The following is a 26,602-nucleotide window of genomic DNA, read 5'->3' as shown; positions in this document are numbered from 1 at the left end:
TTTTTAAAGATTTTATTTATTTATTTGACAGAGAGATCACAAGCAGGCAGAGAGGCAGGCAGAGAGAGAGGAGGAAGCAGGCTCCCCGCCGAGCAGAGAGCCTGATGCGGGGCTCGATCCCAGGACTCCGAGATCATGACCTGAGCCGAAGGCAGCGGCTTAACCCACTGAGCCACCCAGGCGCCCCTGAAATGATACATTCTTATATTAAATTTATTGTGGAAACACAGGAATCCAGGTTAACTCCTGCCTCCATGATCAAGAGCCAGGGTGGGAGATAAGTTTGTGCATCACAGTGCTCAGTACTGAATCAAGTTGAATTTTTTAGCGGTTTGTTGTCTTCTTTTAGGCACCTTTGAATTTGTTCCTCTTTCTTTCTTTCTTTTTTTTTTTTTTTACAAATACTAATTTTTTTTTCATTTTTAAGTAATTTTTAAAAATTTATTTATTTGACAGAGAAAGATCACAAGTAGAGAGGCAGGCAGAGAGAGAGGAGGGAAGCAGGCTCCCCGCTGAGCAGAGAGCCCGATGTGGGGCTCTATCCCAGGACCCTGGGATCATGACCTGAACCGAAGGCAGAGGGTTTAACCTGCTGAGCCACCCAGGCGCCCCTGTTCCTCTTACTTTCTAAGTGAATGATCAGCAAGGCAGAATAAGTCTTAGAATGGAAACTGTGACTTCTTAGGAAGTTGTGGGGGATTTCCTAGGGGAATTTTGTGGGACTCTTGGGAAGACTGAAAAGTGGAGGTTATGATTACATGGCCCAGGGCTTGGGCCCAGTGAGCATCTGCCACAACTTGTTTAGTCTGTGTTCTCATATATCATCAAGGGAATGTGACCAACTGTGACTACTCCTGCTGCCAGGTGCTTTCACAAGAACCGCCATAACCCTGAAGGAGGTAGTGATGTTCCTGCTTTACAGAAGAGCAACTGGAAGCTCTGAGATATGAAGAGATTTACTCCAGTTCCTTTGGCAGGGGTACTTTTGGGCAGGCCACATGGATGCAACCGAGAAGCAGCCCCTGGGCCAGGCTTTACACATGAATGGGGAAGTGATCAACAAGAGAGTTTTCCTGGTGGCTGTAGAAAAGAACCAGGCCAGTTGGACATTGGTAGAAGATCTGGTGTGTTTGGAAACAGGTAAAGGTTTATAGTGAACCTGGAAAGAGGGTGATTTTCAAGGCAGGTTTCAGAACCAAGGAGCTGGCTTGTTAGACCTTCTTATCTCCTCAGTCATGAGGCATTTTTGAAGAGCCCTGCCTCTTGAGTCCCCCTGCCTGGGCCTTTGCGAGTGACTTCCATTTCCACACTGGCTCTGGTGAGGCATACCTCTTGTCTGCCATGCTGCCCTTAGGAGTCTCACTCCCCACACTTCTTCACAGGGTCACAGTGAGAATGTGGTTGCCTGGGAGATCCAGGGTTAGTCATGGCAGCCTGGGGGCACTAATGACGTATGGCAGGTCACCCAGCCCTAAATTTTGCCTTTTCCATTTGTTATCATAGTTGTTGTAGTGTTACAAATAGGTATCATACACAAAGTGCACACATTTTAAGTGTACCATCAGGTGATTTTTTCTGACAAGTGTGTACATTGCCTTCACCCAAGCTCCTCTCATTAGCTTAGTAGTCCTCTAACAGTCAGGGCCTTGGCAGGCAGGGGCAGGAGTTCCTGAGATGCCCGGTGGGTCAGCCACTAGAGGCCTGGTGCAAGCTGAAGACATCGCTGATTTGAAAGCAGGGTTTAAAGATGAGGAGGGGAGATCAGGGTCTAGTTCAAGACTATAGTAGTAGCCATTGTGGTGGTGGTAAGGGTGATAATAATGATTGATACTGATGAACACGAATGTAGTCTGAGAGCTTAATATGTCCTAAGCACTTGTATTTACATTCTTAAGGACCGCATTTAAACCAGTAATGATGATGAGGGTGATATCATTAGCTAATATTTACTGTGTGCTTTTAAAGATTTTATTTATTTGACAGAGAGGTCACAAGCAGGCAGAGAGGCAGGCAGAGAGAGAGGAAGAAGCAGGCTCCTTGCTGAGCAGAGAGCCCGATGCGGGGCTCGATCCCAGGACCCTGGGATCATGACCTGAGCTGAAAGCAGAGGCTTTAACCCACTGAGCCACCCAGGCACCCCTACTGTGTGCTTTTAATATGTGGTGAGAGCTTTACATATATTCTACTTCAAGCTTCACATTACTCTGCAAAACAGGTACTACTATTATTCCTATTTAACAGATGAGAAGACTAAGGCTTAGAAGCTTCCTTAGTTGTCACACTGTTAATGTATGCTGAGCAGGGATTCGAGTGAGCGCATTTTCTTAGGCTCCTTTGTGCATCCCAATAATAATATCTCCCAGTATGGGGGCACCTGGGTGGCTCAGTCCTTAAGTGTCTCAGCTCAGGTCGTGATCCCAGGGTCCTGGGATCGAGCCCCACATCCAGCTCCCTGCTCTGTGGGAAGCCTGCTTCTCCCTCTCCCACTCCCCCTGCTTGTGTTCCCTCTCTCACTCTGTCTATCTTTGTCAAATAAATAAGTAAATAATAAAAATAAATTAGAAAAAAAAAGAATAGCTCCCAGTATCTGGACATCTAGATCGCTAGGTCAGTATTCTTTCCTTTAGGTGGCCTTCCTTTCCTGTCAGTACTGAGTTGGTGCCTGTCAGCTTGGGAGTCAGCAAGACTGGCCTCACATCCAGGCTTTGCTACATAGCACCTGCTACATAGCACTTTGCTACATAGCACCTGCGACTTTGGACAGATTTCTTAACTTCGAGTCTTAAGTTTGAGTTTCCTCATCTGTAAAATAAGGGTAGCTTCCACCTCCTAGGATTATTGTGAGCGTTTGATAATGTTTGGAGACTTTCATGCCTGCTTAATAAATGGTGCCTTTAGAAAAAGATAGTCTGACCCATGAATATGTGTACAGTACATGAAACTGGGCACAGTTGCATTTTATAATGTGACACATTTTCACTTGATTCTGGGGAGCTGATTGGAGTTGCTGGAGTGGGTATTCTTGGGACAGCTGATTATGTGTACATGAATATAATTAGGAAATGTACTGCGGAAGTAGTGAAAGCGTCAGCGTCATCATATACAGCCTTCACAGTTGACGTTTGTGAAATGTCATCTACTTTTCTTTTTCTGGTAAGAAACTATTCATGCTGCTAAAGACAGGATCTCATTTCTACTTATTTCGCAGAAGGGGTGTGTGTCTCCATGTGTAGATACAAATGATGATGGATAACTGATACTCTTGACAGAAGATGAGGAATCATCTATATATATAATGTAATTTTTATGGAAGGAGAAGGTTTGCCCTGGTTTTAGCCTGGTGCTGTTGCGTGCACGCACTCTATCTAATTGCCCCTTTAGGAAAGGTAGCAGGACTGGTTTTCTGAAGACTTCAGTAGTAGAAAAGGAAGAGCACGGAAGAGGAACAGCCTGGCTAGCATGGCTAACAACGAACAGCTCAGTTTTTGGAGCTCCCATTAGGTGCTGGGCAGGGAAGCTGCCAGTGATCTTTCCTTTAACCCTCACTGTGAGTAAGAGAGGGACTACTTTTATCATCATTGTTTAGAAGAGGGGTCTGAAAGCAGTTGCTGTGGGCACTTGCCCTTGTGCCTTCTTCCAGTAACCCTCTGCAGAGAACTCTGGGGCATATCGGTGCTGAATATGTGCCAGGTTCCAGGGTGAAGAGATCCATTCTCGTCGCTCAGCCCTAATGTCAAAGTGCTCCGCTCTTTGTGACTGAACTTCACCCACGTCCACACTTAAAAAAAAACCCCACCTGTTCATTCTCTCTGTTGTATAATTCTTGTTTAAGAAAATCATTTAAGATGGTCACCTGGGTGGCTCAGTGGGTTAAGCCTGTACCTTCAGCTCAGGTCATGATCCCGGGGTCCTGGGATGGAGCCTCATGTCAGGCCCCTGCTCAGCAAGGAGTATGCTTCTCCTCCCTCTGCTCATCCCCTACCCATGCCCATGTGCTCTCTCGCTGTCTCATAAATAAAATCTTATTTTAAAAACAATCATTTAAGGGACGCCTGGGTGGCTCAGTTGGTTGAGCAGCTGCCTTCGGCTCAGGTCATGATCCCAGCGTCCTGGGATCGAGTCCCGCATCGGGCTCCTTGCTCGGCGGGGAGCCTGCTTCTCCCTCTGCCTCTGCCTGCCATTCTGTCTGCCTGTGCTTGCTCTCTCTCCCTCTCTCTCTCTGACAAATAAATAAAATCTTTAAAAAAAAAAAATCATTTAGGGATCACTTGAGTCATTCAGTAATACTCTTTTTTTTTAAAGATTTTATTTATTATTTATTTGACAGACAGAGATCACAAGTAGGCAGAGAGGCAGGCAGAGAGAGAGGAAGGGGAGCAGGCTCCCTGCTGAGCAGAGAGCCTGATGTGGGGCTCCATCCCAGGACCCCGGGATCATGACCTGAGCCGAAGGCAGGGCTTTAACCCACTGAGCCACCCAGGTGCCCCCATTCAGTAATACTCTTATCACATCTGCATTTTTCTGGAAAATGTGATTCATTTAGTTATTTTCAAGGAAACTTATAGGAACTTAGTATATTTTATAAAAACATAACAACTGCATAAGTTTGTATACATTCTTATGTCGTTCCCCCTGTTTCTCCACTTCTTTCTTTTCAAGGATATTTTAGTATCTGTATACATTTTTAAAAATTTATTTTGATACTTGGATATCTGTACCTTCATCCTAGTAAGTCAGTAGCTGTTGAACATAAAAGATAATTACAGCCCTGCCTCCTTCGAAAGTATAAATTATAACATCAATTTTTAAAAAGAGACCTGTTGAAAGTAGTTAACTGGGTAGTAATAGTGACTTTTTCTTACCATTGAAAATGGAATTTAAACCAGTTCAGAAGGTAATGGATTGCATCAGTGGTTCTCAAAGTGAGGTCCCCAAACCAGTGACATTAGCATCACCTTGGAACTTGTTAGAATTGCAGATACCTGGGCGCCTGGGTGGCTGGCTCAGGGGGTTAAGCCTCTGCCTTCGGCTGAAGTCATGATCTCAGGGTTCTGGGATCGAGCCCCGCATCAGGCTCTCTGCTCAGCGGGCAGCCTGCTTCCTCCACTCTCTCTGCCTGCCTCTGCCTCCTTGTGATCTCTCTCTCTGTCAAATAAATAATAAAATAAAAATCTTTAAAAGAACTGCAGATTCCCAGGCCCCTCAAGCCCTACTGAATCAGAAGCTCTGGAGGTGGAGCCCAGCAATTTGTTTTTCACAAGCCTTCTAGGGGATTCTTCTGGTGTGCTAAAGCTTGAAAATCACTGGATTAGTGTTTGCCCCAAAATTCTCAGGCGAATTATTAAGCTATGGGGAGAAGTGGTATCGTTCGAAGACACAAATTGCAGTGGAAGCCACCCAGTTCTGCTATTATCAGAGACTGAAAATGGAATTAATGGCCACCAAAGGATCTCTGTAACCCTTGATTCCCCTGAGGTTAGCTCCTCCCTAGGTATTTATTTGTAAACTAAATATCCCAGATAAATACCAGAAGCTCATGTGATAGCCAAAGAAAACTCAGTAACCAAAAGAGATTAAAAGTGATTCAGATGCGCGCTGGAGATTAGCAGGCTCTCACCTGTAGCTCTTTGCGTATTCCTCCGGCTCCCAGTGTCACACACACACACCACACCTTCCAGGAGGTTTTTTTTTTTTTTTTTTTTAAGATTTTATTTATTTGTCAGAGAGAGAGGGAAAGAGAGCGAGCCCAGGCAGACAGAATGGCAGGCAGAGGCAGGGAGAGAAGCAGGCTCCCCGCCGAGCAAGGAGCCCGATGTGGGACTCGATCCGAGGACGCTGGGATCATGACCTGAGCTGAAGGCAGCCGCTTAACCAACTGAGCCACCCAGGCGTCCCCCAGGAGTTTCTTGAAACCCTTCCTGTGTTCAGCTCCCAGGCAGAACTGTACCCAGAGGCAGCCTTAACAGAGCTTCTGGCTCCCCTGCCCACCTCTTATTTCCTTTTCTCTTTTGTTCCCTCTTATAGGTTTCCCTCTCTTTCCATTGTCTGATCATCAAAGCTGATTCACTTCTTAGACTCCTGAAACCCTTTTTATCTGCATTCTCCATTTGTATAACAAAAGCCTGAGAAATTCATCCAGCATGTCGGAAGGGTAGATGAAAGAAGCAAAGAGGATAAAGATAGTTCTTTTTCTGGTGGAGGAAAGGGACCAAACCCCCCATCTCTGTTGGCTCACTCCCTCTTTGCTCACAGCAAGTAGACTGTTGAATTGGGCCCCTGAGAGCTCTTTCACCCGAAATTCCATGATTTGGGATCTCGAACATGCCGTTCATACGTTATTAAATTTACTTTTTGGGGATTTTTTTTGTGCATTGTACACAGGTATGATTAAGCCCTGATTTTAACAGTGTAAGGGTTGATTTATTATTCTCAGAGTGCCTTTAATGGATATGAATTTCATTTTGGAAAAATATCTGGTTGCTAGACAAGAATCTTCAACTATTAGTGCTATTGGTCTTCATTACAGTCCACTGCATTAAAGCAGTCATCCTGAAGTATGGATGGATGCTGACAGGACCTACTGAGAATTGAGATTTAGTTCCACATTGAAAGAAATTTAAATAGAAAGTTTAGTGACCCTATGGGATTGTAATTATTTCTGAGATTTTAATTGAAAAATATAAACTAAGAATATGTGATGCTTTCTGGACAAAAACAATACCCTCATGCAAAGATGAAAAAGGTTCTAGATTCTGGCAACTGATTTTCAGTTTAGACTAGGAGGATTGAAATTCAATGAGATTTCAGGCTTTAACTATTATTTTCTAGCGTATTTTTGCATACACCATTACCCCTTCCTGGAATTTTCACCTTCCTGCCCTTCATTGATTTGAATCTGATCCTGCAGCAGAGTCTAGGAAAAATCACAGTGAATTAAGGGTCAGAGAGATAATGAGAATCCTCCTACTTAATGTGACATTGGGTGGTTCACTTAAATTTTTGAGTCTCCATTTCTTCGATCTCAAAAATAACTCCCCCTGAAAATAATAGCCACTAGTATTTAATGACCATTTATCATAATAGAAAGTTCTTCCTGTACATCACTTTATGTTATCATAACTGTTGATCATAACATTTATCATTTATTGGGTATTTTTTCATTCCCTCCCCCCCTTTTTTTTTAAGATTTTATTTATTTGACAGAGAGATCACAAGTAGGCAGAGAGGCCGGCAGAGAGAGAGGGGGGAAAGCAGGCTTCACGCCAAGGAGAGAGCCTGATGTAGGGCTCAATCCCAGGACCCTGAGATCATGACCTGAGCCGAAGGCAGAGGCTTAACCCACTGAGCCACCCAGGTGCCCATCCCTCCCCCCTTTTGAACAAATAGCAGGCATACTTCTTTTTCTTTCAACTTACAAACATTGATTTTTTTTCTCCCCAGTTTTATAAAACATAACAAAGATCTTGAGATTGTGCGACAGATACTTTACCACGATATGTATGCATGTATATGTATGTACATATGTATGTACATGTATGTACATACGTACATGTACGTACATACATAGATTTTTTTTTTTTTTTTTCATACATAGATTTTTTAAAAAGATTTTATTTATTTATTTGTCAGAGAGAGAGTGAGCACAGGCAGACAGAACATATATATGATTTTTACATACTCAAATGAACTACATTCGTTCTCATTGTATGGAAACTGCTTTGTTGGAACCAAATACATCATTTGGATATTTGAGAGGAAAAGGTAAAAGCAGTAACTTGGGAGACTTGAATGAAGGCCATAGATGAGATTAATTAGGCTCTGGATTTTATTTTAATTTTTGAAGATTTTATTTATTTATTTTGAGGGGGAAGAGAGAAAGAGTATGAGAAGGGCAGAGGGAGAGGGAGAAGCAGACCCCCTGCTGGGCAGAGATCCCAATGCAGAACTCGATCCCAGGACCCTGGAATCATGACCTGAGGTGAAGACAGATGCTTAACCAACTGAGCCACTCAGATGCTCCAGGCTGTGGATTTTAAATCTTGTTGTGGAGCCCTCCTTAATATGGTTTTAATTTTTTTTTTTCTTTTTGCAAAATTGTATTATTGCAATATAATTACCATAACAGTTATCATTTGGGAGTGTAAACTTTGGTGGGTTTTAGTACATTCAAAATATTGTACAACCATCATTACTATTTAATACTGGAACATTTCCATCACCCCTAAAAGAAATCCTGCACTCATTAACAGCCCATCATCTCCTTCCTTTTTTTATGACTGAATAATATTTCATTACGGACATACCGTGTTTTATTTATCCATTCAATAGTGATGGACATTTGGGTTGTTTCCACTTTGTAGCTATTATGAATAATGCTGCTATGAATATTCATGTACAGTTTCTCCTTCTCTTTTATACCTACCAGCACTTTATTGAGGAGTCTGCTCCCTGGGAACTAAGAGTGAGAGGAAGGGTATGTGAGCAAGGGAAGGGAAGGAAATAAAAGGTGACGCATCATCAAGCTGACCAAGGCCTTGCACCTGAACACAGCCGGTGGTGCTTCGATCCCAGGCCGTGTCCAGGGAGGTTATGAATCCCAGTGACTCAGAGCAGTCATTGGTGGAAAGAAGGGCGAACAGTTCATCCATTGTCGCCTTCCTGTCTCAGAGCGCATGCCACAGGGCCTTAACCACTTTGTCTTCTGGGTCATGTTTCCTGGCCTCTGCAGGACTGGCCTAGTCAATGTCAAGGTGCTAGTGTTCCTTTTCAGCTGGTGCTATGTATGGGCACTCTTCTGTCGGAGGCAGTGACAGGAGCAGCTTCCGGGGCTTATTGAGTGAGGGAACTACATGAGCCATCACTAAATTCTGCCTGAGAAGCGTGACATGTGGTCCTGAGGTCCAGGGTTGGTGAGCCCATGAGGCTGAGGAGTCTAGGACGGTGCATATAGTCTGGGTCCCATATACTGAGTGATCAGAAACTGCTGCTTGTTTGCTTTTGGTTGATCGGTGGACTGGTTTTCTGGATATATTGCTGTGAAACAAACTACACCAAGACTGAGCAGTTTATAATGTTGCCTTCTTTCTCGGGGTTCTGTGTGTTGCCTGGGGTTGACTGGGTGGTTTTCACTTGTTATCTTTACTGAGGGCCAAGATGGCACACTCAGAGGCTGACAGTTGGTGGTAGCTCTGCCGGTTGGAGCCTTCCCTGAGACCTGCTGTTTAATTTGGCCTTCTCACAGCACAGGGATGTGTTTTAAGAGGGTGAGTCCCCAGAGCTAACATTCCATATCCCTTTAAACTATGGGAAACTGAGACTTCGCAAGTTTAAATAAGTGGGTCATGTCATATAGAGGCCACAGGAGTGATGTCCTTGTCCTGATGCTGTCATAGGAACGTAGGAAATAAGGAAATGTTTGTTTTAATATACCCTCCAGGCTGGCACACTGTAGGTGCTTGTGAACTCAGCATTTATTAGTTTCTTAATATGTACGGAATACTATGCTAGGCCCTCGGGGCTACGGGAAGAAATGGGATGTGAGCCTTTCCCTTAAGAAGCTTGTATCAGGGGGCGCCTGTGTGGCTCAGTGGGTTAAAGCCTCTGCCTTGGGCTCAGGTCATAATCCCAGGGTCCTGGGATTGAGCCCCACATCAGGCTCTCTGCTCGGCAGGGGGCCTGCTTCCTCCTCTCTCTGCCTGCTTCTCTGCCTCCTTGTGATCTCTGTCAAATGAATAAATAAAAAATCTAAAAAAAAAAAGCTTGTATCGGTGTGTCTGGCTGGTTTAGTTGGTAGAACATGCAATTCTCAGGGTTTAAATTCAAGTCCCACATTGGGTGTAGAGATTACTTAAAAATAAAATTAGAAAAAAAGAAGAAAGTACCTTATATCCTGATAGATGGGCTGGAAAGGGGGGACGGTATGGAGGGTAGAGTTTCCTGCGTTTGAGGACCATGAATGAGAGAGGGACCCCAATTCAAATTAAAGAGGGAAAAGAACTGAGAGGTAGAGCGCTGATGGAATTCAGAGGAAAGATTTGTTTTAGCCTTTGGGGGAGCATGGGGAGCAGTGGGAAAAGTTGCTTTCCTTTCTTTAGCTTTGTACTCCTTGCCCCAACTCCAGCAGTATAACAACAGCTACATAGATGCTTCAAAATGTTACTGGTTTACACAGACAGTACTGATAAAAATGTGTGGGTTTTTTGGAGTTTGTTTATTTGACAGAGATCACAAGTAGGCAGAGAGGCAGGCAGAAAGTGAGAGGGAATCAGGCTTCCCGCTGAGCAGAGAGCCCGATGCGGGGCTCGATCCCAGAACCCTGGGATCATGACCTGAGCCAAAGGCAGAGGCTTTAACCCACTCAGCCACCCAGGTGCCCTGATAAAAAGGTTTAAGTGCTCTACAAATGGAGAGGTTTCGATCAGTGGGACATAATATTCATGGCCTATTCATTCAGTAAGTATTTGAGTACCATGTACAAGGTACTAGAGATTCAGAGATAAGAGCTTAGAGGGCAAGGGGCAAATGAACAAGCCCAGATCATAACATGTGGAGAGGAATGGGGGGAGGTGCAGTCAGGTCATCTCTCTGCATTCCTTCCATCCCACTTTGTGAGCCCCACATTCCTCTGGGTTCTGGACATCTGCAGAGGAGCCACAGGCAGGGCTCTGTCCTATAGAGTCCGTTTAGTCTAGAATAACGGTTCTCAAGTTGTGGACTGTGGACCAGCAGCATCAGCCTCACCTGGAACTGAGTCAGTGGTTCACCCTAGGCCTACTCAGTTATAAGCTCTGGGGGTGCCATCCAGCAGTAAGAGGTCACACGCCCTCCAGGTGGTTCTGATACATGCTCCAGTAGGAGGAGTAGTGGGGCAGGACATTTCTCAGTCCTGCCGCAGGTTAGAATCACATGGGAGCTTTTAAAGCACTGCCACCCCATTTACACCTGAGATGTTAGGTCAGCCTCTGGGAGGGAGATGCATGCATCTGTCATTTTAAAATCTCCCCAGGTGATTCCACTGTGTAGCCACAGTTGAGAACCACTGGTCTTCATGCACTTAGAAGACAGCACAAATGAGCACAAATGGAGGTGAATGTGTCCATGCCTGCCAGTCCACTGAGGGGAGGGGGCCCCAGAGGAGGGGGCTGGCTAGCACTGAACTTCTTATTTGATAAGCTCTTCATTTCTTTTCCCTTTCTTTTTTCTGGACACTGACTCGTTGTAGCCATATGAGTGTGATTGGGAAAGTTACTTTAAAATTCATTTAATATAATTAATTTTTTGAAGTCCAACATAGCTGGCTTCCCCTAAAAACTTTGTATTTTGATAATGGTTATTACCAGTACCATGAATCATTGACTGATACCAGCTTATTCATATTCTAGTGGGAGAGTGCTTGGGCTAATAAAATTCATTTTAAAATTAGTTTTTTAAAAAATGTGTTGCTATAGCCTAAGGATAACGGAAGTTACTCCAAGCAAGAGCACATTAGTGAAGAATGAAATCGTATGCTGTTCTGTTAACATAAAATAGTTGTTTAGATGCTTACTATCTCTGGTTCATTCTCATTTCCATGGGATGAGTTGTCCAGAAAAAGGCCTCCATTTCAGTAGCGCACGTTACCTGCATGCTGTTGTCCTGGGAAGCATTACTTCATCAGGAATGGGGCAGCTTGGCTCTGACATGTGTACCGCTTGTCCTTCTCCTGGGTGGGACACCTTTAGGAGGGTGTCTTCTGCTCTCTCTCTCTGTCTTTGGTTCTCCTCCAGGGCTTCACCCCAGGACCATATTGTGTGTGTGTGTGTTTTTAAGATTTTTATTTATTTGAGGGAGAGAGAGAGCGAGAGAGAACATGAGAGGGGAGAAGGTCAGAAGGAGAAGCAGACTCCCCATGGAGCTGTGAGCCTGATGCAGGACGCGATCCCAGGACTCCGGGATCATGACCTGAGCCGAAGGCAGTCACCCAACCAACTGAGCCACCCAGGTGCCCGACCATATTGTTTTTTAATTAAACTTTCTATTTTGAGGTCATTGTAGATTCACATGCACTTATAAGTGATACTATAGAAAGATCCCATGTACCCTTTACCCAGTTTCCCCCAACAGTACTAGCTTGCAGCACTGTCCCAGCCAGAGTGGTGACACTGATACAGTCAAGATAGAGGACATTTCCATTACCACAAGGATCCTTCATGCTGCCCTTTTATAGCCACCCACTTCCCTTCTGCCCCTCCTCCCTACTCCCTGACAAGCACAGATCTGTTCTCCATCTCTTCTCATGGAGTTCAAACATAAAATTGGGTCTCTGGTTTAATAAAAAAGAGACAAGGGTACGCATACAGTATGAAGTAAAATGGAAAAAGGATGATTGGTTGGGTAGGAAAACTAAATACTTGAGGATTTCAGGCCATACAGAAAGAAGACTAACTTTAGGAACAAAATTGAGCGTTAACCCTTAAGTATACTGGAAGTCTCTTGGTATTGTTAATGTTCATGTATTAATCATGGTCTACCTCGATTCCTCTGGCTGTGTTGCACTCGTGGTAATTAACTGGTTAAGTCCATAGCCCATAACAAATAGGGGTGGTCTGGTTTGTGCCCTACCCTGGGATAAGCCCAGTGCTTCTCAGCAGGGGCTGCTGGAGGATCATGGAAAGTCACAAGATGGAAGTTGGAGATATGAGTTAATTATTTGGCTTCTTTTCAAATGGATATTTTAGAAACAGTTGCCTGACTCTTCTTGTAATCAGAAGAGGCCAACTCTGTGTTGAGGAATGAGGCCCTACTTCAGCCTTACTCACCCAGCAAAACTCAACCTCGAGTGAACTATGACATCTTCCTTATCCACATGTGTCCCAGAGCAGCTAAGTGTGAAGGAAGAGAATCACAGAGGGAGCTGCCGGACTTCTCTTTCTCTTCCACTGCTCTGCAGTATGGTGGCCACCAGCCTCATGTGGCTAGTGGGTGTCTGAAATGTGGCCAGTGTGCTGAGGAACTGAACTTTTAATTGCATTTAATTTTTTAAATTTTATTTATTTATTTTAGTGATCTCTACACCCAGTGTGAGGCTTCAACTCACAATCCGTGCAATCAAGAGTCACATGCTCTTCCAACTGAGCCAGCCAGGCTCCCCTAATTCCATTTAATTTTGATTATCTTCAGTTGAAGTAGCGTACATGGCTCATGGCTGTGTGTGACGGTGCAGACACTCCGGGTTACCCAGGTTGGACTGTTTGAGTTGCTTCACACTCCTTAGTGAGGCCAAAGCAGAATTGCTTTTCGTGGTTGTTCCCAGCATTCTCTGGCTAACCTCCTTTCCCACCCAGCATCGGCCTCTCTAAAACATTTCCAAAGTATCAGTCTGAAGAGGAAGCAGATATTTACTAGGCCTGGGTAGTGGCCCTATCTGCGGCAAGCCAGCCGGTGTGTGGCTCACAGTAGTTCTTACTTGATCCCTCTCTAACGAATTGGACTTGGACCTCTCCCCACTTTCGCAGGCTTATTCCAGGGACAAGGGTGGGATTTGTTCCTTGTGTGTGATACTGGATTACAGCTTTTTGTTCATAGGCACTAAGAACAAGCTGTTACATTTCTTCCTTTGCAGGAGAGCAGTAATTAAGAGTGTGGATGCTGGAGTCATGTTCGTGGGTGGGATCTGGCTTTTCCACTTTCTGATGGTGTGACCTCAGACAAGTTAATTAACCTCTTAGTGCCTTCCTTTCTGTACCTGTGAGGGTCGAAATAGTACCTGCATCATAAAGTGATTGAGCCCAGTAAATCCGAGAAGCGCATTTGATCCATAGTAACAGGTCACCTCCTAGTTTGATGAAGCACGTGAGGACATCCCCGAGCACGATAATGAAGGGAAATTATTTGTATTTGTGACTCTTACAAGTGCCCACAAGGGGGCAGCCTAAAATCATGCAGATCCCTGGAACAGAGCAACTTGTGTTTGTAAAGCATGTGGGTAATGTGGCCAGTTCCAGATGTGCTTGGCCCTTTTCCCTCAGTTTTTTTCTTCTGTTTGAAGAACACTTTCATTGGTTCTCAGGCTGTATCTCAGGTAGAGGGCTGGCCCATTAATATCTGAAGGGTGGCATGGGCAATACAGAGTAAGGTTCCGGTCGTGCTGGGATGGATAGGTTGATATGGGTGCTGACACAAGCCAGCATCTGTCCAGAGAAGCTAAGCTACTCTTTGTAACTTTTCACAGAGTAAATTCTAATTAATCAAACTCTTGAGGCAGACAGTAGAGCCTGAAGGTGTTTTAGAGAAAAGAAAAACCTGGTTTTGTCTCCCTTCCACCACTGCATGCTTCCCTTTGAGCATTGTGTGTTCACCTAAGGGGCACTGTTGAGGGGCAGTGCCGGGAGCTGGGGTGACCTAGACATACATAAGCCACCCTTGCCTCTGTAGCCTCTCTCTCCTCCCAGGGAGACTGAAGCAGAGAACTCTGCAGCCAAGCAGAATGAAATTAATCTTCTGCTTACCGTATGGGAACCACAGAGCATCATGAGTTCTGGGGAACTGTGGAGTCTTGAAGGTGGGTGGGGTTTAAATAGGTGTTGGGGTGTGGGAGAAGGGGTATTTTGAACTGGAAGGTGTGTGGAAGAAACTCACCTGATGTCAAGTTGGGAAGAGAGTTTGGGGTCTCTTTGGGGTCAGACTCTAGGGAGCCAGCACTGAGCTAAGAAGTTGGGCCTTCAAATTCTTGGTGATGTTTATGTTGGTAGTATCGTGGTTAAGAGTTAACTAAAACAAACGTGGGTAATGGCTTTTATAGTCCAGGTTGATTCTTTAGTACTTCTCTCTTGAACTTTAATATTCCTGATATGTAATCCAGGCTTCCAAAATCAGATGCCCATGGGGAGTTGTGACAATCCAGTGTTTATCACATCCGTCCTTATCTGCATTCCTGCTGCCTATACCAAGTCCAAGTCTCTGGTCTCTCTCCTGCACAGTTACAGGAACCTTCCCCAAAGGGGTGCAGGTAACTGTGGCAGTAGGGCACACAAAGAGGTCAGCACGTGATGCTACCAGAAAGGAGGGCCCAGGGACTATGAAAGTGAGTTTGGTCGTACTAACACAGAAGCTGATTTCTCCTAGATGTTGTGCTGGAACATTATATAAATAATGCTCATGAATGATTGATTGTGACTGAGTGCAGTAAATTATTTGTAATCCTAAAATGACCATGAAGATCATTTGATCTTTGATTTAGAAAGCCCTTCATGGTCCTGTAGAAGATGGGTGGAGATGTGGAGTTCCTGGGATGTTTCCTAGACATTTTGTGGTGGGGGGAGCTGCCATCTGTTTTGTTTTATTTGTTGTAGATATTAAAATGACAAACAGGAATATATTATCTTTCTTCTTCTTGATTCTAAAATACTAAGATTGACATTGGAGCAAATTTAGCAGAACCAAAATCAAACTTGAGTGTTGCGTTTCTCAGTACTTACCCAAGGAGTTTGTACATGTTGCTTAGCAGTTGGCTCCCTTCAGAAAGTAGAACATTGATTGTCTGTGTAATAATTGTATCCACTTTTGTGCTTCTCCTCTCCCCTGGGAACAAGGCTTGGGGAGGCCTGGTGGGCTTTTCTGTACCCTTCTAGGCCTCCCTGGCACTTTCTGACTCTAGGTCCAGTCTTGGGGACAGAGGGAAAGGGCATGGTTCTCCAGGATTGGCATTGGGGCCACAACAGCACAGCTTGGTGGGTGAGTGTGGAAGTTGTGGCTGGCACCCCTCAGCTCTCAGGGCCTGGCTGCAGGTGTGCACACGTGTGTGTGTGTGCGTGTGCGTGTGTGGTGGGGAATGGTTTATTAGGGTTCTGTGGGTAAAATGGTGGCTATGGATGATGTATGTGTGTGGCCAGACCCAGGGTGCAGGACCAGTGGCCCCTGGCACTCAGTAGGTAGGGAAAGAGAGAAGAGTTGTGTTTTTTTTTTTTAAGATTTTATTTATTTATTTGACAGAGACACAGTGAGAGAGACCACAAGCAGGGGGAGTGGGAGAGGGAGAAACAGCCTCCCCACCGAGCAGAGAGCCTGATGCGGCACTCGATCCCAGGATCCTGGGATCATGACCCAGGCTGAAGGCAGACGCTTAACAAATGAGCCACCCAGGTACCCCGGGGAAGAATTATTTTATCATGTTTTATTTTTTATAGGCATGGATGGATTTTTGAGATCTGATGAGAGACAAAGACTAGCTAAAGAAAGACGAGAAGAAAGAGAAAAATGTCTTGGTAAGTTCTGCCCTTTGGCTATTTAGGTCCAAGGGAGTAGAGATGTGGTGGTGTCTTTCCTGAAAGTCCTTAGAAATTGATGACTGGATGGAAAGAGAGCTAGAGTAATTGCTAGATGAACATAGAGCACTGGGGAGCAAATCGACGCTTTGGCATGTTCGCAATTGTTATTTAATTCTCAGAGTAGTTCATTTACTCACGTAGCAAACATGGTACCTCTGCTATGTTCTAGATACTCTGCTAAGGACTTTAGGTAAGATGGTGGATAACAAGAAACTGCTCCCACCTCCTCACAGCCCCCACCTCCTCAGGCGACCACTACGTGCACTCACTCAGGCTCTTTCCAGGGCATCTAGAAGGGCCAACCTCAGAACTCAGAAAATTAGCAATTAAGACATTTTCTCTTTTGGGACGGGAAACCCAGTTGAAAAAGGCTTTCTTAGCTCTTGCAAACTATAGATGGATAAGTACGATGTGTTCCCCACAGGATACTGTGATGTAGGTAAATAGTGGTTTCCCCTCTGAATTGACACAAGTGAGTTTTCGGGTTCTTCTTGACTGCCCACTGCCAGTTGGTTCACACGCTGTTTTATAGGTAACCCTTCCCTGTGACACCACCAGGTAGGTGGTCCTTAGGAAATGTCTTGAGGGGAATATCATGAGTTTGTGCCCTTGCAATGGTACGTGTACAGTCATTGTGATTTTCACTGGCTCTACTCTTTGAACTCATTGGCCAGCCTAGGGTATGGCTTAGCCATTGCGGCGGCTCTGACTCGGCGATAGCAACAGCAGTTGTGTGCCGTGTACTTTCCACGCATGGTCTCATTTAATCTTTACCACACTGTGAGTTTGCAGACGTGAGGGTCCCACCTACAGCAGAGGAAATCCAGGCAGAGAGATGATGTGGTTTGCATGGTCAGCATCACCCAGGTGGTGGCAGAGATGCCAGAGCCCTTCATCTCGGTCTCTGTGGCCTAGAATCCCACTGGGCTTTTCTGTCTCGCTCGTGTTTCTGCATTTTGGCTAACCCGAACCGCATGGGGTGCTCTGGTAATGATGCCTCTCTTCTGCTTTCCTTCCCCCAGCTGCCCGGGAGCAGCAGATCCTGGAAAAACAGAAAAGAGCGAAACTCCAGTATGAAAAGCAAATTGAGGAGCGATGGCGGAAACTGGAAGAGCAGCGGCAGCGAGAGGACCAGAAGAGGGCAGCTGTAGAGGAGAAGAGGAAGCAGAAGCTCCGGGAGGAGGAGGTAAGGTTCCAGGACCTTCAAGCCATCGCAGCAGCTCCCACACGGCTTGGTGCTCAAGGGCCACTGAGTGGCCTGCGCAGGTCTGGGATGTTAGAGAATTCTACTACTGAGCCTTCTCCCTGGTGCCTCAACCTGCCTTCTCTCGGCAGCAAGACCCAGTCTAGTGAAAGCAGCCCTGGACAAAGAATGAAGAGACTTACCCATTCACCTCAGGTGTTCATTTGCTCTGTGAGCTTGAACAAGCCATTTGGCCTGTGTGGGTATTTGCTTGATTTGTTTATCTCTGAAGTGAGGGGTTGAACTTGGCAGTCTCCAAGGTCTGTTCCAGACCTAACCCTCTCTGACTTTGAGACTCAGAGAGGCTGGTGGATAGAGGCCTGGTGATGTAGCCTGCACGAAGGGCTGGAGAAAGGGATGTGGGGGCAGATGGTATCTTGGCCCTCTTACTCACAGAAAACAGTCTGCTTTCAAATACAAACATGCTAGTATATTTAAATTTTAATGCAGTTCCTTGCTTTAATCATCCTTTCTCTACGGTTACCTTTTAAAAAAGAAACAGAATGTTATTACCACTGCAGAGTCCTTTATTACTAAACTTTGAAAATATATTTAGAAAGCATATTTGGGTATAGATTTTCTTAACAAATATATTTTAAGGATGTAATCATAGCCTTGTATCAGGTGATGATCATTTTTTATTCATAAGGTATAATGACTCATCATTTAAGATGAATAGTATAGACGTTTATTCATCACCAGCTCCATAAGAGTCAGAGACATTTGTATAGATTTGGTATCTTTTCAAATATCTGTATGGTTTATAACTATACATCTTTCACCCCTTCCTCTTTTTTAAATGAAAAAAAAATGAATATGTGCACATGTGTGCACACGTGAGCACACACACACAATTAGACCCATCTTTATCCACAAAGCACTCGTTTAAATGGTCATTGCTTTGTTCCTCTTGGCAAATGAAAGTCATTTCAAGGGTCTCAGCCCCATTTCACCGTTGCTGGCTATAGCCCGGCAGCTGCACGGATTCATCTGCTCTCTCTGCACGTCCCAGCTCTACTCCTGGGCAGTTGGTAGCCAGGAACAAGTCACCTAGTTCCTCATAACCCTCTAACTCAGTCTCTTCAGCCCAAAACAGAGGTGGCCACAAGGATGAAAGGAAGTGACTTCTGTAAAAGTTCAGGAAAACACCTTGCACAGAATAGTGTTCAGAAATGTTAGATTCTGGGGCTCCTGGGTGGCTTAGTGGGTTAAGCCTCTGCCTTCGGCTCAGATCCTGATCTCAGGGTTCTGGGATTGAGTCCCACATCGGGCTCTCTGCTCGGCAAGGGGCCCACTTCCCCCCCCCCCCGGTTCTCTGCCTACTTGTGATCTCTCCTCTCTCTCTTTCTGTCAAATAAATAAATAAAATCTTTAAATAAAAAAAATGTTAGATTCCCTTTAGTGACTTCGGCTGAATCTCTAATGGTTGCTCTTCAGGTAATTTTCTGTTTGCTTTGTGTGCTGCCTTTCACTCTTAACATGGATGATAATGGGGAATGGGAGATACTGCCTGACCTTTAGTCACTACACATACAAGCGGGACTTGCTTCTCTCTTCTCCCCAGACACAGCAGGGCAGGGCTGAGAGTCTGGGCCTCCTGTGGTTGTGTAGCGACACAAGGAAACGGCAGACTTCCTCTGCCACTGCTCCCACCTTGGGGGTCCCCAGAGTCCCAGGTGGAGGTTAGGGACTTTCCACACACCACATCGTGTCAGCAGTCTGCTAGTGATGAGACCTGTTTGGCATTCTTGTGTGTGATCTTTGGAGAGGACGGATAGGTCTACACCGCAGGGGAAAACCTGCATTTCCAAAGGAAAATCCTGCATTTGTCCTCCTGTTTCACTAGAAATCTTTGGCAGGGCTACTGACTGCTTGGCACGTGGCTGTGTAGATTCTCCAGTCTTTTCTTGTTCTTGTCATGTTCTGTCTCTGTCAACCAGATAGAAGCCTCTGTAGGATTGGTTCATTCCATGGCAGCCCATTTTGCTTCTGTAGCTTATTGGAAATTGTTTGGGTTGCCTGCCAAGTCATACCTCTCTGGGGCAGTTACTAGGATCTTATAAAAGACCTGTTGATTCCACACCTCCTTCCTTGCCCTGTCCTGATTCCATGTCCTTAGAGTTGCCATGATGTTGCTTTTTATAATTCCTCACATCTGTGTGAGTTAGCCCCAGACTTGAGCCAGGAGACTTCCTGTCTGCCAGTATAGAAGTGGCCACCACAAACAGCTTGGCTTCTAGAGATCTTGAGGACTGCCAGGGCTAGAAGCTGGTCAGGCCTGTTCTGGGGAAGGGGATGTCCAGTGTCTGCTTGAGATACTGATCTTGAGCTCATTCTCTCAGTAAAGGCTGCTTTTTCCTCAAGGTGGGTTCTTCTAATCCTTGCATGCCACACAGCTCCCAAGAATCAAACTTTTAGAATAAACCCTTGTCACTTGCTTCGGTTAGGACTGACAACACAATGTATTCACCCATTCTCCCATTGGGGGAGTATAGATTCCTGACTAGAGGCCCTGAGAAATGGGATTTGGTGAAGCCAACTTCACGTTCCTCACGCTAAACAGATAACCAGGAAAGGCCTCTTTCAAAGAGTAGCTTTATCTCATACTTATCAAACTCTTATTATTTGATACCTAACAAAACCCACCAGAATGAGTGTGAAAAGGAAAAATTTCTAAACTCACCTAAGCCAAAACTTCACTAAACTGAGAGCTAGCTGATCTCAGAGGGCATTGTCTGGCATGGGGCTGTGGTGACTATATGGCCTTCTGGCCAGGTGTCAACATCTGTTCGTAAAGAGAAAGACCTGCAGAGCCCTACTGAGAACCCCTTGGGGGCTTGTCACCACACTGTTTTTTCAAGAACACACGTAGTAACAGCAGAGGAAAAGGCACAGCCAGCTCTCCACTCTTACCAGAGATGGCTATCTGGGTCATCAACAGTGCCTAGGCTGGGCCCTCCTGGAGGCCTTTTATACTCCTTGACCAGTTCCATGAGTCACCTTGGTCTTGGTTCTTCTTCTCTGAGTTCATCCAGGCAGATCTAGGGCCAGAGCTAAAGGGTCAAGGGTGAGGTCCCCTCATTCTTTCCTTCCACTAAGCTGTACCCAATAGAGGACATTCTAAGGACAAGAATCTGCCTTGCCCTTTCCCCATCCTCTATTGATCATGTGATGATACTCAGGAGAGCAAGAATTTGGCAGGAATTTCAGAATGCAGTATGCAGCTCTAACATTTATTACTACTGTTCTGGTGTGGTTGAACTTTCTCGCATGCTCTCTCATGCTCAGCCTTTACGCTAACCAGTGGTTCTCACAGTGAGTTCCAGGACCAGCAGCATTCACATTGCCTGGGAACTTGTCAGAAATGCAAATTCTTAGCAGGTACCATCCCAGACCTATGGAATCAGAAACTCTGCATGTGGGGTCCAGCAATTGGTTTATTAACAAGCACTCCAGGGGATTCTGATGCGAACTCACTCAAATTTGAGAATCACTGCTTTAAACTGTTCTGTTAATAACTTTCCTTTACCAGTTTGGATTCAGTTAGTATTGGTTAAGGACTTACTATGCTAGTCGTTGTTTTACAGACTTGAGTGATCTGATGATACAGGTAATGTCATCCCCATTTTATTAAAGATTTTATTTATTTGAGAGAAAGAGACTGTGCTTCTGAGCATGAACAGGCAGAGGGACAGAGGGAGAGGGAAAGGGAAAGAATCTCATGCAGACTCTACACTTAAAACTGAGTGTGGAGCCTGATAAAGGGCTCAATCCCATGACCCTGAGATCATAACGTTAGTCAAAGCCAAAACCAGGATCAGAGATTTAACCAACTGAGCCACCCAGGTGCCCTCTTCCCCATTCCATCAAATGAAGTAATAGAAAAATTCCTTTCCTGCCTTTCTCTCTCTCTCTCTCTCTCTCTCTCTCACACACTCACACACACACACACACACACACACACACACACACAGAGTAATAGGGAGTTATATAGGACTAACCTCTAACAAGAGTGAAGTTGACGTGTTTTGTTTTTAAGATTTTACTTATTTATCTGAGAGGGAGAGAGACAGAGAGAGAGAGAGCGAGCGCGCACGAGCAAGCATGAGCAGGGGGAGGGGCAGAGGGAGAGGGAGAAGCAGACTTCCTGCTGAGCAGGGAGCCCAGTGTGGGGCTCGATCCCAGGACCTCCGATCATGACCTGAGCCAAAGCCAAGCACTTAACCAGCTGAGCCACCCAGGCACCCCTGGACCAGTTTTGTTTTTGACATGTTTGAATCACCCCATTCTGATGATTTGGGTTCCATAATTTTCCTTACTGTAGAGCTCGGTTACCACCTATTTTTCATCATCTCTGCGTGACACAGAGTGATTGTGTCCTCGCTCGGGGATAGCTTCATTTTCATAAGCCTGCTTATGATTCAAAGGAATGTATCTCAAACAATGGAATTTGGAGCAGCTCAGCGGGTTGGAGGTAGATGGTAGAAGTTTTGTTCGTTTGTTTGTTTTTAAGGTAACTGAACAGTCTAGTGGCAAGTCTGGATTTGGGTGAGCATTCCCTTGTAATTATACCCCTATATAGCTGCTCAGTGTTAAGTTTGGCTGGCAAGTCTTGGTGTTATTTGTTGTCATTGGTCTCCTGATAAATGAAAGACTTTCTTGTGAGGTCCTTTAAGCATGGAGGAAATCTCCCATAACCCACTCAATACTAAATTCACTCTGAGGTAAAAGGTTTTAACACTTAAATTAGGTCACTGGTTAAATATTTTATGTTAAATCCATATAATTGAAATACCTTTCAGCCCCTTTCTCAAGTGACTGTACTTCAAGTATCGAATAGTTAAAAAGTTCTAGTTCCTCCAAACCACCAACTTTTCTTGGGTAGGCCCCGGGGGTTGGGTGTCAGAATTTAATGGGCCAGGGTCATGAGGACAGGACTTTGCTAGGAAATGCACACTCATGATTGTAGAGTCTCAGCCAAAAACTAGAGCAAATAAAAACCTGAGATTTACAGGAGAAAAAAAAAATCCCCTTTCTACTCAGAGGTCCCTGGAGAGGCCATCTCTTAGCAAAGTGCTATTCAGAGAAAAATTATGCAGAGGAAGCCGAGATGTGGGTAATGCTCATCCCATTCCCTTGGTATAGACAAAAGAGGTAGATGCAGATACCTCCTAAGTGACCTTTCTGTGTTTCTTATAAGTGAAATAAAGGAGCAGTTCCCTGATTCTTAAGTTGTGAATCAACTTAATCAAATTAATTTTGCTTACTTTTTATTCACGCCATGAGAAAATATTTATCTTTTTGTTTTGGAGTTGGGCTAGGATGACCCCATTTCCTAGAGCACCTCAGGGTTGGGTTTTATGAAGTTTAGCAAAAGGGCATCATCGTGTACCTGTTTACCTTGCTTCAGGCCTTGTCCAGTAGAGGCAGGGAGAGGATTTGGTATTTGCAGTGTCATTGGGGTGGTGGGGAATGCAAAATTAGAACAGCTTCACTCCAGTGCCAAGGAAGTATTTGCCGGCATTCAGACCCAACTTTATGAAAACAACACTTTGATTAACACAGGAGAGTGCTTTTAATAAATGCTCTGGTAAGGGAGAAGCCTGGTTTTTGTTGTTTTCTCTTCTGGCTGAAAACTGTTTAGTTCCTCCTCCCCTCCCCTTGAGAATGTATAGATCCTTTATTTTATGGCCAGGCAGTTCTCTACTCTTGTCTCTTTTAAATCTTGAAATATGTTGCATTTTTCCCAGAAACTATGTAGCAAGAAAATGTTACAATGTAGAAAAAATGGATTCCCCTTTAAGAAGTTCTAAGATGAAAATGAGGCCTGGTAAAATAGATCTCAAAGCCATTTATTACCCCCAAAATTTGTGCTTAGGGCTATATAAATTCAAATTGTATTTTAATGTAAATTTTCTCAAATCTCAAAGGCTTCATGCCTTTCTACTAGAGAGAATGCCCTTGGTTCCAGAGCACAATTCCAGTTCTAGTCAATGAAGCAAAATGGTACTTGAGACAGGCCTGAAGGAGTTAATGCTTGTCTGGCATTATTCTTAAACAAATCAAGGCCTGGCTGCTGCAGCAGCCTATCCCCTGGGAGCCAGCCCTAGCTTCATTGTTTACTCTCCACCCACTAAGATCTCGCTAGTGTGGTGGAGAGCACGTGGGCCTGGGTTTTGGATGCTGAGCCCAGAGAGCCTCATTTGGTGACTCAGCCTGAGCCCCGAAGCACGGCAGCGCAGTGGGGCTGGGTGGTTATGTTGCTCTCCCTTGCGTGAACTGGGCAGGAGCGGCTGGAGGCGATGATGCGCCGGTCTCTGGAGCGCACGCAGCAACTGGAGCTGAAGAAGAAGTGCTCGTGGGGAGCTTCACTGGCCAACGGGCCTGGAGGTCGTGATGGTGAGTATAGGGCTGTCCCTGCATTGCAGGGCCCCCGAGGGAGATCATGGGGCGGGCGGCTGATCATGGGCACAGGCCGGTGTCCGTTGGATCTGGGGCAGGCTTTGTAGTCATCTGCAGGCACCTTTTTCAGATGTGATGCCAAGCTTCCTGTGTATGCATTTCTCATGAAGGGAGTCCATGCTTTCTTTTTGCTAGCAAATAGCAGTTAATACAGTAACTGGGCTTTAAGGGAAAGCAAAAGAAAAGTGAAGGAAATGAATGCAGAGCCTGGTTAACCAGATGCACCTGGCAAGCCTAGCGATAGTCTGATTTCAGGGAAGGTCAAACGGCAGTAGATTAAGTCACTGCTGTACTGCGGCCTGGAAAGGCTAAGCAGCGGTTACCCTCCCAAAGGGGCTAGGGGTTTTCCCTCCTCATCATTCATTTTTGTTGCTCTTTCAATTTTGTTTCAAGGTGACTTGTTTATTTCATTTTCCAGATCATACTCATCTTTAAATTTTCAAGTGTTTAATGTGCAGACTGCTACTAGTCTCTGGGTGGCCTTTCTCTTACTTCAATGTCTTCTTTTCTGTGATTTTTATCATTCTGTTAGATAGGAGTTGTATACTAGCTTTCTGAGAACAGATGGGTTCTGTTTGTAGTACAGTTGTTTGACTTTGCTGTATTGTGCTTTTAACCTTTTGTCAGTGAATATACTTTATTATTTTTTTTTCTTTTTGGGAAGTCTGTAACCCATTTCAGTTACTTTTTCTAATTTCCTAATTAGAAACTAAAGTCAACCAGAAATTGGGACTTTTTTCTTTTACCTCTCTTTGCTCTGATTTTTTGCTGTGTAGGTGAATCAGAAAATACCCCACCCCCTCCTCTAGGTTTAGCAGCCAGCGCCCTCCCTCTGGACCCAGGGACCACTGCCACCACTGCCGAGTCCACCAACGGTATATCTGAGCTTCACCGTGCCATGGCGTTTTGTGACGACTGTTTCTAATCATTCGCCTCCATCACTGTGTCTGTCTCAAGCGCTTTTACAATTGATTTCTTAGACTGACCTCTTAGAACTTTTTTTCTAGAAATGTGAATGATGTGCCCATATTTCTGTGTTCCTCTGTCATCATGGAGCTGTGCATGCCTTACCCCTTAGTGCCCTGGAGACATTTCATCTTTAACTCACTACCTTCTGCCTTGAAAATTTTGTCAGTGTTTGACTTTTGTGCATTTAGATCTTTAACACTCTCATTAATTATTGGTTTTAGGCATTATATAGTAGGGTGTTCGACTCACTTCTGATTACCAAAACCTGTACTCTTACAGAGTTCTGGGTCTTAATGTGCTGGATTCCCAGAAGAGGTGTTTGAGACAGAGTGGTAGGGAGTTTATCAGTACTAACACTGGGAATCCAAACAGAGATATGTTTGCTTTGTTTTTTTATTTTGTCTCTCTAATAGGCTCTTTGTTTCTGGATTCAGGCCTGGGAAATTCTTAGGGTCTAGAACAAGAACGGAATTAGTAAAACTTTTCTCCCAGTTAATAAAGACTTTAGAAATTCAATCTATCTTTGGCTGGCAAAGAAAAAACAAGATGTAAAAGGGATGTTACCAACAGTACAGGTCAAATTATAGCTGTAGGAATAAATACTTTTGGTTTCCAGCATTCCTTTGACAAAGAAAAATCCTTATTAGTGTTGCTGAGTAGCAGAGAATTTGCTCCATGGGCCAGATTGAATTTAGTGTGGTGTTGGTCTTCTCCTAAAAGAGAGGGGCAGTAGGTAGAGTTGATAATTACCCCTTGGGAATCCACCTAGGGCTTAGGGCCAGGCTGAGGCAACCAAGTACTTGACTTTGGCATACAGTTTAAGGGAACACCTTATCAAGATGAAATAATATTTGGATAAATCAAAATTAATGCAGAACAATCCATGATGAACAAAATACCAAGTTTCTAAAGACAAGTACCATACTGAGCCAGCCATTTTGGAGCATGAGACAAAAGGGTAGAATGTGTACCCGTTTACACATAGTTTCACATAATTTCTACTGATTTTTTTTCATTAAAGTAGTTGAAAAAATGCTGAAAAATTAAGTAGATATGTTAAAACTTACATTGTTGTAAATTTAAATGTTTTATTTAGACCAGAATAGAATGTATTATAATTTCACTTCAGCTTAAGAGAATTAAAACTTATTTAAGATTGCCACTTGGTCAGGACATATTGTAAAACACAGCAAATTTCTCATTCGGAAACAAGATGAGAGGAATAGATTTTGAACATTATTAGTGATGAGTTTGCTTCCTTTAAAGCCAAGGGTGTACATCTTTCCTTTTGCTTCAGGCTCTGATATGGCTTGACAGGGCATTTTCAGCACCTCTTCATTTGCTATAATGGTTTGATTTAGAAACCAGTCTAAAACAATGGCTGGAAGTAAAGAATACCAAACACAGGACCACATGTTAAAATCCTAACCAATGGTGGTCGCAGCATTAGAAAAAGGGCTATTGTGATCCCATTTCTTGAGAGGAGAAAGAAGTCAACTGTTAAAGGTTGTTCTGCTTTAAAAAAAAAAAAAGGTTGTTCTGCTCTAAATGCAGCTACTTGAATTCCATATTACTTCTTCACCCTGAGCCTGTAGATAACCTCCAGAGAAAGTCTGCTTTCAGC

At 44.4% G+C, this 26,602-nt stretch overlaps 1 protein-coding gene across 27 annotated transcripts in view; it reads left to right on the top strand.

Moving 5' to 3' along the window:
• The window catches only part of MAP7D2 (MAP7 domain containing 2), a 96,373-nt gene that overhangs the window by 37,564 nt on the left and 32,207 nt on the right, over positions 1-26,602 (top strand). For 12 of the 27 annotated variants that reach the window (XM_032840777.1, XM_032840771.1, XM_032840787.1 and 9 more), the window contains exons 2-5: positions 16,164-16,241; positions 17,327-17,490; positions 23,835-23,946; positions 24,786-24,884. In XM_032840777.1, the coding sequence (XP_032696668.1) occupies positions 16,164-16,241; positions 17,327-17,490; positions 23,835-23,946; positions 24,786-24,884 (453 nt within the window). The remainder of the gene's footprint in view (positions 1-16,163; positions 16,242-17,326; positions 17,491-23,834; positions 23,947-24,785; positions 24,885-26,602) is intronic. The other 15 variants (XM_032840788.1, XM_032840792.1, XM_032840790.1 and 12 more) reach the window with 2 other exon arrangements.

The sequence above is a fragment of the Lontra canadensis genome, unplaced genomic scaffold (genome assembly GCF_010015895.1).
Source record: "Lontra canadensis isolate GAN:19392208 unplaced genomic scaffold, GSC_riverotter_1.0 scaffold116, whole genome shotgun sequence".
NCBI lineage: Eukaryota > Metazoa > Chordata > Mammalia > Carnivora > Mustelidae > Lontra > Lontra canadensis.
The sequence above is the reverse complement of the archived record's forward strand: the minus strand, read 5'-3'. Positions and strand labels throughout refer to the sequence as shown.